General features: G+C 35.2%; 3 protein-coding genes across 9 annotated transcripts; 1 reads left to right on the forward strand and 2 right to left on the reverse strand.

Moving 5' to 3' along the window:
- Nucleotides 1–550: 550 nt before the first annotated feature.
- si:ch73-106k19.2 lies at nucleotides 551–9,682 on the reverse strand. 2 transcript variants are annotated; one of them, XM_087274336.1, is made up of 6 exons: nucleotides 9,459–9,682; nucleotides 9,179–9,254; nucleotides 8,878–8,985; nucleotides 7,000–7,123; nucleotides 6,778–6,904; nucleotides 551–2,056 (listed from the first exon to the last, which is right to left on the reverse strand). In XM_087274336.1, the coding sequence occupies exons 2-6, from the start codon at nucleotides 9,251–9,253 to the stop codon at nucleotides 1,636–1,638; spliced, it is 855 nt and encodes a 284-aa protein (XP_087130462.1). In that variant the 5' UTR covers nucleotide 9,254; nucleotides 9,459–9,682; the 3' UTR covers nucleotides 551–1,635. The 2 variants fall into 2 exon arrangements, with proteins under 2 accessions (XP_087130462.1, XP_087130461.1); XM_087274335.1 differs by lacking the exon at nucleotides 9,459–9,682 and having other exon boundaries at nucleotides 9,179–9,386.
- Nucleotides 4,787–11,823, forward strand: zgc:194981. Of its 6 annotated transcripts, none has more exons than XM_087272534.1 (6): nucleotides 4,787–4,941; nucleotides 6,813–6,922; nucleotides 9,812–9,893; nucleotides 9,985–10,183; nucleotides 10,263–10,376; nucleotides 11,504–11,823. In XM_087272534.1, exons 4-6 carry the CDS (start codon nucleotides 10,001–10,003, stop codon nucleotides 11,585–11,587), a joined length of 381 nt encoding a protein of 126 aa, XP_087128660.1. In that variant the 5' UTR covers nucleotides 4,787–4,941; nucleotides 6,813–6,922; nucleotides 9,812–9,893; nucleotides 9,985–10,000; the 3' UTR covers nucleotides 11,588–11,823.
- Nucleotides 11,824–12,604: 781 nt separating this feature from the next.
- LOC147841915 (uncharacterized) lies at nucleotides 12,605–18,148 on the reverse strand. Its single transcript, XM_087274355.1, has 2 exons — nucleotides 17,997–18,148; nucleotides 12,605–15,058 (listed from the first exon to the last, which is right to left on the reverse strand). The coding sequence occupies exons 1-2, from the start codon at nucleotides 18,040–18,042 to the stop codon at nucleotides 14,442–14,444; spliced, it is 663 nt and encodes a 220-aa protein (XP_087130481.1). The 5' UTR covers nucleotides 18,043–18,148; the 3' UTR covers nucleotides 12,605–14,441.
- Between the last annotated feature and the right edge of the window lie 1,292 nt (nucleotides 18,149–19,440).

Below are 19,440 nucleotides of genomic sequence, written 5' to 3' on the forward strand. Positions count from 1 at the left end.
ATATGACACATGTACAAGTTATAGCTCAAATGAAAGCTCTTTGCGATGCTCATACGGTTCTAGCATTCTTTTACTGAATTATATTCACATATCAAACAGTTGCTGAATGAATCACGGTGTTTCCTTGGCGCAGAAGCGAAAAAAATGCATTTATGATCAATAAGCAGCCCCAGATAGCACAGACAGCTGTCATCTCTTACCTTACGCTGTGCGCTTCAGGGCCATTCTCCTCTGTTTTTGAGGTGATGTGCATAAGTAATCCTTTTATATGTCTGATGTGGTCCAAACACAGTGAATTATGTTTGATCAAACAAAAGAATAGTGAAATATGAAAACAATGATCGCTCCCTGTGGCTTGTACAGCACCTCTCATCAGTTGGAATACAATAACTTTTGCATAGATTATGGTGGAGACATTTTTCTTTTCTCCTATGATTACAGACATGTGCAGGAACCACCAACATTAATTACAGCACGCTAGACCACACAGAACCTAAAAGGTACACTTTCAAATTGGAGTTTATAAAAAAAAAATACAAAAAGCGCCTCTTTTTTTTAGGTGTTTATTATAACACAGACGACATATACAGATATTTTAAACACTTTCAATGGTGTTTTATGAAAATTTAAAGGGTTTTCTTTCAAATAAAACCAAATTTTTGCATTTACACCTCTGCATGTGGATTTGGGAAGCTTTAAAATTTGGGTAGGCAAAATCCAGGTGGAAATCCCAAAATAGCAGCAGAGTTTAGCTGGTTAAACTAGAAATATGCTAATTAAGTTAAATTACAAATATTTGTTAAAATCTCCAAAGGTCTTGTTAAAAATGCAGTAGGTAAACTGCCAAAATGCATAATAGCATAATATCAAACACAGTCCCTTTCTTGCTACTCAAAAGCTACACCTTCTGAAATCACGAATGTGCACCGTAAAGATTACAGTAGACAACCCACTAGATCAGTGGTTCTCAAAGTAGGGGTCAGGACCCCTGGGTGGTCGTGAGATATTTGGGGTGGGATGTGGGGGGGAGTCGCTTGGTGATTTCTAAAAATCTTAGTATTTTATATAGACTCGACACAGAGGAGCATAACCTCACTGCCAGCTAACATTTCAGAAGTGTTATTGCAGAGCAACACAAACAGCACGCAGAAGTGTAAATGCATGGCTATAAGCAAAGAACATGCCGTGGGTCACTCAACGCAGAAGTATAAGTCAGCCTTACCTCTCTGAAACTGACTCTTTTAGGCTGTCACTTTAAATTCAAATGAGATTGTGCTCTTTCCAGAAGAGGGCGGAGCTATAAACGCCTATGTGTCAGTATAGTGGCAGATTAAAAAACAAGACTATCATCTTATGCTATTGAGGGAGAGATGGCCTCTAGTGGGCGGGGGTTTCCCCTTATGATGACCCGTACAAAGGGAGGATGTCAATCAAAGTGTTTCTGCAGACTGTTTACATCAAGTCTGATTATAAAACATACACTTTATACATTTTTACTATTAGAAACCGATATATTCATACAATATAATTATAATACAAATGATATAATTGTATATTCATACAATTTAAAAGTGTTTATAAGTGATTTTTGCATAATAGTTCCCCTTTAAGTAACTAATATATTTATTTCCTGCATTATTCATCCCTGACCTGTTGTTTATTGAGCTCGAACCACACAGCTCTGTAATCTGGTGAATTCTGGAACCCTAGAGATGTGAAAAGCTTGTAGGAAGGCTTGTTTTCTTCTTCCACAAAACAGTAGACCGGGTGTCCTTGTTCCAGGAGGTTCTTGGACATGATGGACACCAGCAGCCTGGCGTAGCCTTTACATCGCTGTTGTGGTAATGTGTAGAGCAAACCGAGAGCAGCATGAGGATACACGAGCAGCCAGGAGACGGGCTCCGTCTGGCCCTCCTCGATCACACACAGTGAAGAATTATGGGAAATGTAGTTCAGCACCGAGTTGTAGCTGCTGCTGTCTCCGCCGTACTTCCATGTGCTGTTCACCAGATGTGCATGAGCCGTGCTGAGAGGAGCAAAACTGAGGCCAGCGTGTCTGAAAAGACATGAGAAAACTGGCTTCTTTACGTTTGAAATAAAGGGATAGTTCACTCAAAATGTATGCATTTATTTAATCTACTCACTGTCAGGGCTTCAAGATGCATAGGTGTCTTTTTTCCTCAGTATAACATTGAAACAGATTATTAACAGTTTTTTTTTTGTTCAGAAAATGCAACGTAATGTAATGTGTGTATTTATATAGCACATTTTTATGTATGGCCATACACCCAAAGCACTTGACAATCATGAGGGGGGGGTCTCTCCACACCACCACCAGTGTGCAGCATCCACTTGGATGATGCGACGGCAGCCACAGCACAACAGAGCTAGTGCACTAACCACACACCAGCTATTGGTGGAGTGGAGAGACAGTGACAGAGCCAATTCAGTGGATGGGGATGATTGGGAGGCCATGATAGGTAAGTGCTGATGAAGGGAATTTGGCCAGGACACTGGGGATACTCCCCTATCCTTTACGAGAAGTGCCATGGCTTTTATTGACCACATCGAGTCAGGACCTTGGTTTAATGTCTCATCCGAAAGAAGGAGCCCACTGATGGTATTGAGTCCCCTTCACTATACTGGGGCATTAGGACTCACACAGACCACAGGTTGAGCGCCCCCTGCTGGCCTCTCTAACACCACTTCCAACGAGTAAGGGGAAGCTGCAGGCCCGGAGACCCAACTGCACGCTCAGACCTGCGCGCACAGACCTGCACTTCCAGACCAGACAGTGCCTCCTGCTGTTGGGTTGGGTGAAGCGGCAGGTACGGAGACCCAACTGCACACTCAGACCAGCACTTTCTAGCAAGTAGCAACATCAGAAACGCCAGTAAGGTTATTGATTATTAAAGCAATTCCTTAAAATTATCAAGTTTTATGGCATAAATCAATGTGGTGTAAAATATTACACTAACAAAGAATTATTTCAGTGATTGATTTGATCAAAATTTGTAAATCAAAATATGAATTAAATTTGCATAGAATTTACAATATGAGCTCTATTAGGTGAAATCAAAACTAATTTTTTTAATTAAAAGTGGTACTCTGCCAACACTAATACAGTGTACCAAAGACTGAAGATATTCCAGTTTTTTTGCTCTAGAAATGAAAAATCTCCCCAATAAGAATGTAAAGCATTTATTTTATTTGGTGTTATTTTCTACGTAAAAAATAATTATTACTCCAATTATTATTTTTCACCATTTTTCCATGCATTGTTTACAACTTGACTTGTAGGACCTTATGAAAAAGTACACAAAAATAAAGTTGGTTGTGAGAAAATTACTTAGAGTACTATAATTGTATGTGAAGAAATTGATTGTATATGAAGATAATATTCATTCCCTCAACTCAATATGAAACAGTGATAAATCCTTAATGATAAAAAAACAACAAATGTCTGAAAATATTAAAGTAACTGAACAATATATATTTACAAATACAATTAATAAAAATACAACAGAATTATTGCATTAAATCAAAAATCTAGTACGTTTAATATTTCATATAATAATCTATTCAATCATAGCCTAATATTTTATAGTAGAAAAATAGTTTAAATTACAATTTAGAAGCAGCTGAAATCCGGTTAGTCGATCTTTTAAACAGCAGGTGGCACTGTGAAGGTCTGGAAGTGCAGGTCTAGCCGTCTGAGCGAGCAGGTCTGAGCGTGCGGTTGGGTCTCCGGGCCTGCAGCTTTATACTATTGCTTCCAACAGAAACCTAGTTTTCTCTTGTGGTCTCCCATCCAGGTACTGACCAGGCTCAGCCCTGCTTTGTATAAGTGATAGGTTGATATAATGCAAGTCTATAGCTATGTTTCAATCCACTTTTTTTGTGCATTTTGCAATATTGTATTAAATGCTTAGTGGAAATGCCAAGATTTTGCCCAATTGTATAAATTACAATATTAGATATGAAGAAAAATGTGCATAAACTATGATGGAAACACTTTTAGTGGAAAATTCCATCCAAATTCATTGCGTTTTGTTCTCAGTTTCTCAGGTACAAGTAATTTATTATATTAAAAAAAGGCACACAGTTGTTTCTTCTACCGTTGAATAAACTTTTTAATTATTTTTATTCGCTCCCGTTTTGTCAGGAAGTGACGATTTAGTTTTCCTCAACTCATTGAATTGAAACGCTGCTTTATTCGCAAATCTTCTGTGCAGTATTCCAGTTTTGCTCATAAAACGAATTTGCATCTTTGGATGAAAACTAAGCTAGTGTCCACTAATAAAGTAAAAGAAAACGAAAATCATGTATAATAAATAATACATGTGATTCACTGAGATCCTATGAAAAGAAACTATGAAAGAAAACTACATTATTAGCTTTAATCCACTGTCTTTCCTTCATGAAGTCCACTCCTGCCATGCCTCATCATGGCTAATAATAATAATTTAGTGTTGTCTGTAGGCTATGTCCATTTTCTAAGTGTTCGGCATTTTCATAATAACTAATGACCACAGTTTTAGATAAAAATGGGAAAAAATACCTACTCATTGGATGGCCTGAAAGTCGTCTATAAATTTACAGTATTTTGGGGAGTAAACGTCACTTTAAAAATGCCGAGGTTACTTCAATAGTAGATCATTTATTTTAGTTCATGTTTGATATGGGGTCATTTGCTTATTCACAGAGGCAGTGCCCTGATTGGAGAACCGCATCACGTGGTCTGTTAACTTGAATATGAAAGCTAGCAGCGTAGCGATCGTTTAGCGTTGACCGTTATGCTTTTAGTGAGTCAGTTGTCATAAAGCTAGAAGAGTAAGTGTTGACTGTTGGGTCTTCATGACATGTTACTGTAGCTGGCTTAACATTTTATACTGCTGAGTGCTGTCAAAATAATCTTGAATGGTGTTTTGGATTATAAAGGTAAGAAATTTGTCATTTTTTTTCACTCAAATCGACGTCAATAAATGGCGTTCGTCTTAAAAACTAAAACCACTGACTGTTAAATATATTCCGCGGGGATTTTGTGTCTGTCCAATTCAGTAATTTGCTAACACGTGATAACGTTAGGTTACTCTTACTCATATTCACGGGAATCCCACTGTGTTACTTTAATGTTTATTTTCCCTTGTAAACGCGGTCGAGTGACGGGTTTGACCGTTGCGTTCGAGCCCAGCGCGTTCACGTAACGTAACACAATTTAATAACGAACTGTTTTAGGCTTCGTGCAGATCAACACCCTACGTAGTGTTGTTCACTACTACCCGTTCCCTGAGGTCGGGAAATCTGCTCAAGTTCAACACCTTGCAACGTCACCAAGAAGGAAATCTCGCTCAAGTTTGAGGTTTGACAACTTAGTTAGCAACAGATTCGTATTTTCCGGATCAATAACTCATGGTGACCGAAACATTGTTCCTACACAAATATAGCACATCTTCTCAACCGTACGGTCGCAGTGTAACGTTATACAATCAACTTAAACATTATTTTTTTTCTCTCAAAACGAGCTTTCATTTGTGCTGGACGCATATTGATCTCGATGCGCAGGCGGCGAAGAGAACACTCCTTAGGGACCGTCTACAAAAAGCAAAACGCGAAAACCTTTACTAAAAAAACTGTCAATAACGTCCCTCTAATACATTATACGCGTTTCCAAAAAAACTCCATTCACATCACAGCTGAGCTGTCCCGCTGGTTATATATAAACAAACAATTATACAAATATGCATATTTTTAAATGAATTTTTATTATCAAAAATACTAAATAACTATACTGTAATTCACTGTCATCTCACCAAATTCAGCTCACACATCACTGCTGTCCTGTTGCTTACTCTACAACACTTCTGTTTAAAACTATTTTGCATATTTTTTCAGAAATTTTATTATGATAAATATTCAATTACTTTACTGTAACGCACTGTAATTTTATCAAATTCAGTTCACACCTCACTGCTGTCCTGCTGGTTATACTACAACACTTAGTTAAAAAACTATTTTGTATAATTATTATGAATATTTATTATGATAAATATTTAATAACTTCAATGTAACACACCGTATTTTCACCAAATTCAGTTTACACGTAGGCGTAGGACAATAACCGTTTTCAAGGTAGTATACCGCGGTTTGGAAAAGTAAAGGTTTTAAAACCGCCAAAATGCTCTGTAATACAGTTCCTATAGTATAGATTTTCTAAGTGTACGATTTTTATTAAAATCTTTTAGGACGACAGTATCTTCATCAGAAAAGATATCCAAAGATGCCATTTTAAATTTTGAAAAAATCTGTGTTTTTGAAACGAATGAAGACAGCAGAAGTCAATGATTTATTTGAAATATTTAGTCTGACGTGGCATCACGGTGGCGCAGTAGGTAGCACGATCGCCTCACAGCAAGAAGGTCGCTGGTTTGAGCCTCGGCTGGGTCAGTTGGCATTTCTATTTGGAGTTTTCATGTTTCCCCCGTGATCGCGTGGGTTTCCCCCAATTGCTCTTGTTTCCTCCACAATCCCAAAGTCCAAACATACGCGCTATAGGTGAATTGAATAAACTAAACTGGCTGTAGTGTACATATGTGTGTGAAATTTGTTTATATTGTTTTTATGTTGTTAATATTGTTTATATTAAAGCAACTATAGAATTACCAACACAGATTATTTCAGGTTCTACTGTAGGTTCAAAACACTATAGGATTTACTATAAATGACAAGTATTTTTTTACTATATTGAAAAAGAGGAATGTTAGGTTGTACTGGTACCTGTCTTTAAACTGCAGCTGTTGTTGATCCTGCAGCACCAAGACGTTCATCACTCCTTGGACTTTGGAGGGAATGCCATGCTGATCCGCAAACTCCTGAACCGCTCCTAAATGCCTGATGTCAACACCTGTGTATCAGCCAACAGGTTTGAGAATGTTTCATTTCTGTCACAGCCACGAAACTTGTATTGAAAATGAATTGAATGCAGAAAAGAGCGTCTACCTGCCAGTAACGTGAAGGCGTCTTTATTTATCACACCAGGTGTGTCCAGAAAGCTTTTTAAACTGTCTTTGCTCTTTGAGTAGATGCTGTATATGTTAAAATCTCCCTCTCGATTCTTTACACCCTGCCACAATGTGGGAATATGTACAGTTTAATATATATTTTTTGGAACCAAAAAATTTAAACCAGCAAAAAACGATTAATTTAAATCATTATAAAAGGCTCGATTTAAGGATCATCATACTTATACCTCATCATACTCGTACATCATCATACATGCATTCATATTCATACTTAGTTCAAGCTCAGTTTAAATATGTAATTACATTTTTTTTACATAATATTTCCCAAATGATGTTTAACAGAGCAAGGAAATCTTCACCGTTTGTCTGATAATATTTTTTCTTCTGGAGAAAGTCTTTATTTGTTTTATTTCGGCTTGAATAAAAGCAGTTTTTAATTTTTTAAAACTATTTTAAGGTCAATATTATTAGCCCCTTTAAGCTATATTTTTTTCGATAGTCTACATAACAAACCATCATTATACAATAACTTGCTTAATTAACCTAACCTGCCTAGTTAACCTAATTAACCTAGTTAAGCCTTTAGATGTCACTTTAAGCTGTATAGAAGTGTCTTGAAGAATATCTAGTCTATTATTATTTACTGTAATCAGAGCAAAGATAAAATAAGAAAATAAACGGGGGAGTGGGGGGATGGGGTGAATGATTCAGGGGGCTAATAATCATAATTCTGCACGTTTAAGGTCTGTTATGATCTTCACTGCCCGATTGATCTACAACAGTGGTTCTCAAACTGTGGTACGTGTACCACTAGTGGTACGCGGGCTTCCTTCTAGTGGTACGCGGAGGAATGAAATATGTCATGTACATGCTACACACATTTCAAAATTTATAAAAAATTATGTATATAATATGACACATAGCCTATATTTCTGAGTTAATCTGCCACGTTTTTTTTAACTGTGCCAAGTTGTAGCTGCTTTACTGGGCCTACTATGCTACTGTATTTCAATACTGCTCATTTTGGTGGTACTTGAAGAGGCAATTTTTTTTCTGAGGTGGTACTTGATGAAAAAAGTTTGAGAACCACGGATCTACAATATAAAGTGAGTCTCAGCATGTACAAGAAACACTTCATTAAATGACATTTTTCCCTGCCATTTCTTTTAAAAATATGAATATTTATTTTACTCCAGTTTTTTCAATGGAGTTTCTGTGCTTTCTGCATCAACTTCTTCCTGTTGTTTCACTCTTACTTAAGACTTGGTTTTATTCAAAATACCATTGTTACTCTGCTTTTAGTAACAGCATGGCTCATTTTCGTGAGGGTATAATAATAATAAACATCTTAATTTGTAATATGATATTACCTGTACCTTCGCTTCACAAATAATGACAGTGAAATCTGACCTCAGATCTGCAAAAACCATCATACTGTGAGGTTTTCCTCTGTTTATCTTGAATTTATTATTGATATATCATTGATCATTATTTAAAAACGTTTACTTTATCAATGTTTGAATATTTTTTGCGACATTAGGAACAACACTATATAAAATATTTTTTTGTAAATTTAAATTGAAATTAACCTAGTTTAAAATGAGCGTTTATATATGAATAAATTATTAATAAAGTATTGATGTAGTACTGTAGAATATTTACAGTATTGTTGATTTTTACCTTCTGTTTTTATGTTTTCAGTTTAATACTAATATTAAAAATAGTTTGAGTATTTTTGTTTTACTTTAACTTGAGATTTTGTTTTTGTTTGTTTATATCCATTATTACACTCATTATGATAATTTTTTTGAGGGTATAATCATTAAAAGCGACTGGATTTGTAATCTGATATTACCTGAACCTTCGGTTTGCAAATAATGACTGTGAATTCTGGCCACAGATCTGCAATAACCTCCAGATTGTGAGGTTTTCCTCTGTTAATGTTGAATATACAGCCATAAACCTGGAAAACAAGCAATTATTAACTTCTCTTGAGCTGTTGAGTGAAAATAAAAGCACTTTGACGGTGATCTGATCGGTTAACTATCACAGTGTATAAAAAATACATTTACATTTAGTCATTTAGCAGACGCTTTTATCCAAAGTGACTTACAAATGAGGACAAGAAAAATAACTTTCTTAAACAATCTCCACACCTTAATGGACTCTGGAAAAAAGTTCTTCAAAACACTTTCAGCTTGTTTGAGTTCTTCAGACGTCAGGATGATCATTCTGTAACGTACAGCTCAAACAGTCACAAAAACAAATGGTTAACAGAAACTCAAAAGTAAGGAAGTGTTTTTTTAAAGTTACAGCAGACTTTAATTTCAGCCTCACAGATAATACCAGTAAAATTGCAGCTTATTACTGGACCAAAAGTGGATTATTCTATCACATATTATTAACTCTGATCTATTTATTAAACCAGCGACTTACAATGTGTGATCAAGTGATAAATATGATCTGCTTGATTTCTCCCTTATTATACTGAGCAGACTTGTTTGGTTTGTTTCTCTTGTGTACTCGAGACCAGTCGATCCAGTTCACACCATCTAAAATCATTAAACTGTCTGTATTAAAGTAAGACAGAGTATTAAGGAAACATAGTTTTTCATCAGGAGATATTTATGGACAGCTCAGCGTGGGTCCTGAAGCATGCAACAGTCTGGTCATGTGACCTGGCAGATGATGCAAACACACACACGTCTCTCCAGCTGCAATATAAGAGAATATGGATGATTTCTGTGCTGGTCTAAGAAGGAAATCCTGCACGTTTTTTGATGTGTCAGTGAAATGAACTGAAGCGTGAGCGTCTGTCCGTCAGCAGGATGCAGAAACACACACACACAGACGCTCTTCAGTGACGCTGAGGTGAGATGAAGCATGTGTGTGTGTGTTTTATAAGCGTATATATGTCATACTGATACACTCAGATGACTCTCTCTGCCTTTTCTTCCCACAGATCACCACCTGCCGAGATGGTTTGCATTCTCACTGTGTTTGCATGCATTTCTTCAGCTCTTATTGTCACCGGACACATGGCACTGAATGACAACCGTGATGTTGTTAATGTGGCAAACTATGCTATGAACTTCCACAACCGCATGAGCAACTACACTTATGCCTTTAAAGTGGTGAATATCGTATCAGACGCTGCTCAGGTATGTGTCGTGTTTGTTTTACTGTAACAGATGATTTTATTAATTTGGTGTGTTTATGCTAATAATGTGTTTGCTGCAGCTTTATCCTCCTGCACGGGTGAAATACAACATACATATTGAAGCAGCACAGACAGTCTGCAGAAATCAAGAGAATGTCGATCTCACACAATGTGCTGTGCAGGATAACGCTGAGGTAAGAAATGCAGACAATAATTATTATGATTGCATGCACTTTAAGGATTGAGATGCTTCTTTGTGAAATGAGTAGTGTTTTAATTATGTACATGCATTTTTGGCATATGCACTTTAAAGATTTTTGATTATGCTTAATTATAATGAATGGATATTGGTATGTATTTACATTTTGAGTAATAAAATAAATTATGTTTAAAAATGAAATCAAAAATTTATTATTTAGCATATAAATTAATGAATAATAATATTCCCTGTTTAATGATAATATTTTCTAGTTCCCAATACAAAACTATATGTTTTACTTTTTACACTTGTTATAAAAATAGTTTAATAAATGAAATGAAATCAAATATTTAACATAAATTAATGAATGATAATATTTTCTGTTTGTTGTTTTATTTACATCTTGTGTAATAAAATAAATAGTTTATTAAATGAAATTAAATATTTAGCAAATAAATGAATAATTGATCATATTCCCTGTTTGTTTGTTTTTTCCAATAAAATAAAACAAATGCAATTTTTACTATTTATATTTTGTGTGATAAAATAAATTCTTTAATTAAATCTAATAAAAATATTTTATATTTATTTAAATTTAAATGAATAATTTTAAGCCAGTATTTCCCAATAAAAGAAATTAAATCAAGATTATCAAATGAAATGGAAAAAAATGTTGCATATAAATGAATAAATGTTCCTCCTTTTTTCCATAAAATGATTAATTAAAATTGTAATATTTCTGCATATAAATTAATGTTTTTCTGTATTTTTTTGTTATTTTATTTATTTATTTATATTATTGCATTATTTTTGTAATTAAATGGTAACATATAATGTGTTGCATTTTGTCCATACAAAAAAATTATAATAATCAGTGAAAGAAAATTATTTTGCATGTAAATAAATGCAACTGTGATCGTTTTCACATTGATTATGCATTCTGTACAATAAAATAAAAAGTATATAATATTTAGCATGTAAATGATTTCACAGGATGTGGTTTTTATATTATTTTTGCAAACCTTTTTTGTTATTTACAATATTTGCACTAATGTTGAAATATTTCTACTTGGTCAGAAAAAGAAGTATTCATTTCTGCTGTTTTCTTGTTTGTTTCCTTAGACTATGACCTGCTCTTTCATTGTCATTGCAGTGCCAGGAAATGATCATATCCCCAAACGTGTGCTGTCACATCAGTGTGTCTGAATGGACCTGCGGTCAATAATACAGGCTTGCTTGCTTATGCCTATTTATGCACTTGTGGCATGTTTTTGTAAATCATTATTTATACTGTACTTAATCATATTTTTACATTTTCATAAACTGCAGCTTTCAACTCATTAACTTAAAAGCTTGTCTGTAGAGATGTTTTAGTAACATTGATTCAAGCTTGTGCCAAAAAATAAGCTAAATAAAAAAGATGGTCTCATTAAGCATTTAAACTTGAGAATGGTTTAATTGGGTTTGAGTGTTGTGACATTTGTATTTTTATTTTGAAATGACTATATTCAGTTATATTCAGTTTCACTTTAAAGCTCTCTGTGTATCAGTTGCTGTTTTGGAGGCATTATGGCAAGATTTAAAGGAAAAGTAGATAAGCAAATAGTTTTATCCGTATTACTCCTGCTGATACTTAATTCAAGAATGAACAAAAATAAGTCACTGAAGAGTACAGGCTCCTCTTAGAGACGACTTCTGGAAACACACTCCCAGATATTTCAATTGAACAGCGCAGTGAAGGTGACGCCCTCCAGTGGCGGACTGAGATATGCTGGAACAGATATCATGAATGAAAACTTAGAGGTAGCACACCAAAAAATGAAGTAGTTCTCTTTAGTAGTTGTAAACCTTTGAGTTTCTTTATGCTGTTAAATGCTTAAGATTATATTTTGAAGAGTGTTGGAAACCTGTAACCATTGACTTCCCTAATATGAAAAACAAATACTATGAAAGTCAATGGTTACAGGTTTTCAGTTTTCCCACAAAATTGATAAATCCCCCTTTATAAATCTCGTTTGATAGGATCATGCCAATACTTTGATGCAATTGATGCCATGTTATTAATGCCTCAAACAACAGCAATTGAAAACACCCTCTGAGACATTAGATTTGTTCTTAAGCATTTGTTTTAGAAGCAGTGCTTCTAATGTGGCCTGTCCATCCAGTCAGGTTAATGATTCAACAGATGAAACAGCAATAAATACATAAAAAAGGACCCACATCTTAAAGCATAAAAACAGTACTTTAATTAGTAGTTTCTTCCAGCTTTACACTCCTTAGAATTTCAATTGTGTAATATAGAATTTTAGTAGCATCCCAAATGACAACAATACTCTAAACAGTACACTTTGTGTGCACAGGTGTATAGTCTAACTTTCCCTGAAAATGTTAAACAGTTACCAAATTAGTGCAATAAACTACCAAATAGGATCTGTTACAAGTACACCCATCAGAAGGTGGAATAATCAGTTGTGTGGGAGAATTTTGCTCTCACAATCCAAAAGAAATAAAGTAAACCAACGTCAATGCCCGATAGCTCTGCCTCTTCTGTTACATGAGCAAACCTGTGAACATTCAGCATTCCACACTTATTTTTAACTGTTGAATGAGGGCATCATCCAGGTATTTAAAGTACACCTATTTTTCAGTGTGAATGCACTACTGATACTCAGGCTGCAGGATACTGGTTAAATGAAAAAAAGGAAGTTTTTTCTTAAAATCAAGATCACGATTTTCTCCTGATTCTGTAGATGTAAAATAAAGGTTAATATGAGTAGGCTATTATTGTTATTTCTCAAACATATGATAATACAATAATAATAATAATATTAGGCCTATGTGTAGCTGTAATGTTGGGTAAAATGCTACATTTTTGTATATACAACTATTAATAATGATAAAGGTGAATTATTATGTTTCAGACATATGCTTGTCATTTGTTATTGACAACATTATCAGACCATTTTATTTCACTGGTAAAACAAGACATTTGCCATTATCAGATTGCCCCTTGCATCATATTTAACTTTACATAGAGTAGTTATAGTTTACTGACTCAGTAAACATTTATTTGCATGCACAACACTGTGTTCGCTATGAAAGAAAAAATATATCAAATGCTTGTCGTAATTATAACTCAAATGCGATATGATCATTTAAATAAGTGCTTTTGGTTTCACTTTCACTGCAGAGTGTAGTACATGTCATGGCTGCTGTCACACTGAGAAAAAAAAAACAATAATGCACATCCTACTTCGCACTGCTTCCTAACGATTGCTCTGTGCTACAAGCTGAACGTTATTCAAAGCTTTAATACTTGTTATTCACAGCCTATGCAGGTTCTGTTAACTAAAGTAGACATCATTGGTGGGCAAACAGTCCTTCAGCTCGTGTGATTTTTGCGGCCGCAAATACGTCATTACATTAAGGCAGAAATTACATTTTGGGTTGAATTATACCTTATAAATGCAGGATGTGACACTTTTAACACCATTTGGAGGTGGCCATGTTACTAAGCACCGTATATAAAACAATGTGAAGACTTGTGCGACTGCCTTCACACTTCTCTCCTGACCTTGAAAATATAAATGGCTGAATCACAGAAAAGCTGAATTGGGATCGTGTGTAAGGTCGAATCGAGATTGCGATCTTTTTTTTTTTTTTTTTTTTGATTGTGCAGCCCTACTGATACTATTTATACTAAAAAATGTCATAAAATAGTAAATGAGTGGAATTTGGGATGATCCAGTTATCTAGAACAGGGATGTCAATCTCAATTCCTGGAGGGCCCCAGCCCTGCACAGTTTAGTTCCATCGCTAATTAAACACACCTGATCAAACTAATTGAGTGCTTTAGTCCTGTTTGAAACCTACAAGTAAGTGTGTTGAAGCAGGGCTGAAACTAAACTGTGCATGGTTGCGGCCCTACAGGAATTGAGTTTGACATGACTGATCTAGAGAAATCACTGTAGCACACTTCTGTGGACTTCAGTCATTTTGTTCTCATTCAGGTTGAACTTTATTGCATTGTTACAGGTAGAGTCCTGTTCTTATTATGTTTCTACATGACTGAACATGACACTTCTGAACCCAGAGCAGACACACTGGTTTTTGGACCGATTGAGACTCCTGTTCCCAGGAATTTTGCCTCCACCCCATCCACACCAATAGATGCACCCGTATCGAGTCCAAGTCCCACTTTGACACCGAGTGGACCGGCATTAGCTGATGCGCTGGCGATTTCAGCTCGAGCCATTGCTCCTGCTCCAACCACACTGATTTCAGCTCCAATTGATGCATTGGGGCCTTTAGCTTCAGCCTCAAACACACTGCATTCAGCTCGAGCTCGTCCAACTCCTGCTTCTGCGTAATACCCAGCCTTGGGAATCCTCTGGCCTGGCTCATTTTTAAGACCTGCCTTATATCCTTTATGTCGAGCGTACGTGCCTTCTGTGTAGGCATTTGGTTCTCTGTCGATCGTGTCAATTATTTTCACGGTTTCACCTATTTCAACTCCAGCTGACACCAGTTTCATCTTTGGCTTCTTTGTAACTCGCCTTTTGCATCTCCATGTTTCCTTTTTGAGTAAATTTTTATTGAGCTCACTTGAAATTTTGAAAACTCCAGGATGTTTTCCACCCCACAGCTCGTTGGTATAAAGTATGTCATCATCTTCATCTGTAAATACATTTAATGAGCTGTAATTCAGTGGCAGCAAAAACACAGATATTTACAACAACACAATTTATGCAATTTTATACACATTAGAATATTAGTAATGCAACATTTTATGTTGCTATTTTGGGATTTTCATCTCTTGAGACCACTTAAATTTGTATTTTATGAAGGGTGATCATGGCCAAGTACAATGAAATTTCGTCAACATCGACAAGGTCAACATTTTGTCTTCAGTACATGTAAACATCCAGTTTATCTTTGAGGCAGCAGATTTCGTTAGGGCAGTGTTTACATACCAACCAATACTTTAGCAATTCTTGGGAAATAAGTTAAGTACTTTCCATCTCTCAATATTGCTGTCAGTCATTTAAAGATGCTGGTTACGACATTTTTGTTTTACTAGTTAAAAGTCTCTTCACATTTCATCCAATTAAATATTGTCGGACCGTCAAATAACTCAATTACGACAGGTATCTCAAACTGTCTGTCAACAAATTTAATCATGAATTTCTGTGCAGCCTCTTTAAGCAGACAGATGCGTCACTCATGCGCACACATGAAGCACACCACACCCACCTCTGACAGTCATCCTGCTAACTCTGCATCAACCTGAACTTTCTGAAAGACCAGCATGGCCTTGTATGCATGAACAGAAAGATTTCTGTTTCTGAAAGGGCTTCCGCCAAAAATGCAGAATAAAACTTTTCTAAATCCTGAATCAATATTGAAATTACTTTTGCACACTGGAGGGAAATGACGTTATGCAGTTCAAAACAATGATCTGAAGGGTGCTGGAGTATTACATTTAGACAGGTATGTGTTAAAACTATTTTAGCCACGCAAAGCTTATGTAATTGTGTTCTTGTTTATGAATGGGTTTATATGCACAGAAGTGTTGTTCAGCCACTGAAAACATCCTGCAGAAGATTGGCTATTTTCATGTTCATGGAGAACCTTTTACAGCATCGATAATATAGTTGGTTAAATAGACCTGAGCATTCATTCAGTTGTTCAAGTGAAAAAGGACCTGAAAACTAGCAATGTACGAGGATCAGCGAGCACAATTGAACATGAAAAGTTACTCTTTGTCTTGGTAACGTAAACATCAGTGTAATGTAGGCCCAGATCTGCTAATCAGGAGGACCAGGAGAATTCCTGGTGGGCCGGTCCGTTTTTTTTTTTTTTTTGGCCACGAGGGCCGGTTTCCCTAGCTGCTTGCACTCTCAGCAGTAACACTTTTTCATTCATTTATTCATTCATTTGACCATTGCCTCACTCTTTTTATTCATTATTTTGCGGCAGCTCCGCTCTTTTTATTTACTGTCTCGCAGCCCGGTGAGCAAAATGCAGCCTGTAGGTTAATGATGACGTTCATTCAATCCCAAACAGCAGCACACTAGTGCATATAAGAATTCGAATAATTAATCTTAATGAATATTACACCTGCTCCATGAAAATCAGATGATTCACTACATTAATAAAAATGACATAACCATAAAATCTGAAAAAGGGGAGAAAAAGATTAAGTGATCATAACGGTCTGGCATAACAGCAACATTGTGGTCCAGTGGTCAGCACATTGTGTTACTACACCGCTGACCCGAGTTCTAACCTCATCTGAGTAAATTTTTCATTTTTATTGTTAAGACATATAATACTGTTTGGGTTGTTGAACATTTGAAGTTCTAAAGCAGCTGTTTCCTTAAAAAAAAAATGTGATAGTGTCATTGGAAATGATGTTATTGTAATATAGTGAACTGAGGTGGGCCGGTCTAGGCTTGAAACTCCAGGGCTGAAAAGGAGTCCCACTCCGGCCCTGGTGTAATGTAAACAAATGACAGGATATTTCTGTCTTTAGCACTGCTTTTCTCTGATCTGATTTATATGTAGTTTAATAACAAGAGATAATTAATTACGAGAGAGTCGTAAAAAAAAAGCTATTACGCTAATGCCAGCATTCTGGCAGATTACCTACTGCACCTTTAACTTTTCTATCATTTAAACATATTATATTGCCATGTATTATGCTTGTTTTTCCTTATTAAACAGCAAAACTTACACTACACTTGGGAATTTGTGCTCTTCTGTGCCCATTCTGCAATTTTTGTGGTCTTGTTATCAAAGAAGTTTAGCTTAAATCACAGCACAGCCATTGTCTTTACTTTTCATGTGTTTGTTGATTTTTATTCATTTTTTAATAAACTGGGCAGTTCAGAGCAGAAGATTTACATCTTAAAAGCTCATTGAACACTATTTGCTTTAGATTTTAACAGTTTTGTTGCATATCACACGCTAATATTGTGTTATTTTTATTGCAGGAGAAAACTATAATTTTGAGCCTTTTTGTGTTATTTTAATCTTGCCACGGAAGAAAAAGCACAAAAAGGCCCAAAAGTATAAATAGTTTTCTTAAATCTAAACTGAGATGACTTTAAAGGATGTGACAGCTTACTATCCATGTAGAATATGAATTTTTTGTTTGATTTTGTGTATTTATTGGTGAATTACAGCTTGATGATTTGGCTGTGTTATTGACAAGGGTTGGACAGGCCTAAAAAATTATTTTTTGTTATTTTTGTAATCTGAACCACAAGCAAAGTGCTGTTTAATGGTTTACAGGAAAGCAGTTAAGGAATTTCAGATCTTGAGGCCATCAGGAAGGAAGCATTAAGCTCAGAATTTGGCCCAAACCCAGATACTCCCTAGTTCTTCACTGAGATAGGAACCAGGATTCCATAGAATGTTAGTAATAATCGTTTATACATATTTGATTTTAACGACAAGCTTTTAAGATTTTTCTTTGATCCAAGTTAACAAAGACCTATTTTACAAACACCAGTCGCACAATCAGATTATTTGGTTGTGTTCAAGCAACATGTACTGTAGTATAACACGCATGTAGGGCTTAAATATAAAGTAATTATTTTCATACACTTACCATTTCCGTTGTGTCCATGGTGGCCTAATTGTCGATTGCCAGGCATTTTAAGGTATTGCAAGTTCTTAATCGCAGTAGAGTTTTGGTGGAGTGTTGAGGGAGTTGTGTCTGACTGTAGGGCTGCTTCCTTTCTTTATCTAGAAGGGCGTCAGCATTCAGTCCATGTAAAATTAAGCATTGCCCTTACATGGAGCTGCTCAAGCTCTTCATCACTTAAAAACGGTTACATATTCAGTTGTCAAGACACCAAAAACAGGCAATAGTGGTGCAAAATGAACAGAGACCATGCCTTTATATATTATATTGAAACATATTGAATATATGTTACCGTATATTGAATTTTTATATTTTTAAAACTAATTCCAGCTGACCTTAATTTTTGAAGTGTGGCTGGAGTATTGTCAGTTGTTTTGTTATTTATTTTTTTTCAAAATTATATTCTTGACAAATCTAAAAAATATTTGAGCCCTGTGCGTCAAGTGTCTTAAAGGACTGGAAAGTTTTTTTTTTTTTTTTTTTTCCACACAGTCCAGTGAAAGGACAGGAAGAAAACAGGAAAGGAAAGAGAATTGAATAATCCTTTAATAAACAGACTTTTTGAAGGGTTTAAATTGTAATAATTTCATTTATAGCCTTTTTGGTCACATGCATCCTGTTGTCATAGACAACACATTTCATACCACACACACACACACACACACACACACACACACACACAAACACACACACAGTACTGTAAGCATGCATGCTCTACACCATGGCCTAACTTGTTTAAATAGCCATCAAACTACAATGATGCATTATTATCGAACATTTTTCATTTTAAAATATAGTACAGCAGCTTTACTGCTAAAAACTTGTTTCTCTCTGGTTCCTTTATGTAAATTACAGAAATCAATGAATCTTAATGTCTACAAATATAAATAAATCACATTAATTTCCATAAAGATTCTATCTTCACAATATTACAAATGTCTTCACAATATAACGTTGAAATTTCCTAATGTAATACCAACAAGCGGGACAGAACTTGTGAAGTATTTAGTAAAAAATCTCTTTTAATTTATTGTTATTGTCATAATAATTATAAGGGAGCATCTGTACTTTTTCCATAAAATGTTACCCACACCGCATCATTACAATAGCAGTCATACCTAGTAGAATAATAATATTCTGCTGAAATAATGAATATTTATTATTATCCTATTATTATTTTTACTGGGAGAAGCCAAACATAATCGACCAACAAAAAATCTACTAAATTTAGCATAACTTGTGACGAAGAGTACCTTTCAGTAAAGTAACTAGAACTGATGATGTATATCCCATAAGTATAGAAAATCATTTTGGAGAAACAGGAAAAAAAAAGATGAATATATATATAAAAAATGATTTATATATATATATATATATATATATATATATATATATATATATATATATA

Source organism: Danio rerio, chromosome 11 (genome assembly GCF_052040795.2).
Source record: "Danio rerio strain M-AB ecotype USA chromosome 11, GRCz13ab, whole genome shotgun sequence".
Taxonomy (NCBI): domain Eukaryota; kingdom Metazoa; phylum Chordata; class Actinopteri; order Cypriniformes; family Danionidae; genus Danio; species Danio rerio.

Excerpts from the sequence above, each read along its gene's own strand:
- zgc:194981 (XM_087272532.1), top strand. The coding sequence starts at position 6,888 with ATGCCTGATGTCAACACCTGTGTATCAGCCAACAG. Across the intron at positions 6,923-9,984 it reads ACCTGTGTATCAGCCAACAG|ATCACCACCTGCCGAGATGG; the intron begins GTTTGAGAATGT and ends TTCTTCCCACAG. Across the intron at positions 10,377-11,503 it reads CTGTGCAGGATAACGCTGAG|ACTATGACCTGCTCTTTCAT; the intron begins GTAAGAAATGCA and ends TTGTTTCCTTAG.
- si:ch73-106k19.2 (XM_087274336.1), bottom strand. The coding sequence starts at position 9,253 with ATGATCATCCTGACGTCTGAAGAACTCAAACAAGCTGAAAGTGTTTTG. Across the intron at positions 8,986-9,178 it reads TTTTTCCAGAGTCCATTAAG|GTTTATGGCTGTATATTCAA; the intron begins GTGTGGAGATTG and ends CTTGTTTTCCAG. Across the intron at positions 6,905-6,999 it reads CGCCTTCACGTTACTGGCAG|GTGTTGACATCAGGCATTTA; the intron begins GTAGACGCTCTT and ends GCTGATACACAG.
- LOC147841915 (XM_087274355.1), bottom strand. The coding sequence starts at position 18,042 with ATGCCTGGCAATCGACAATTAGGCCACCATGGACACAACGGAAATG. Across the intron at positions 15,059-17,996 it reads CCATGGACACAACGGAAATG|ATGAAGATGATGACATACTT; the intron begins GTAAGTGTATGA and ends ATGTATTTACAG.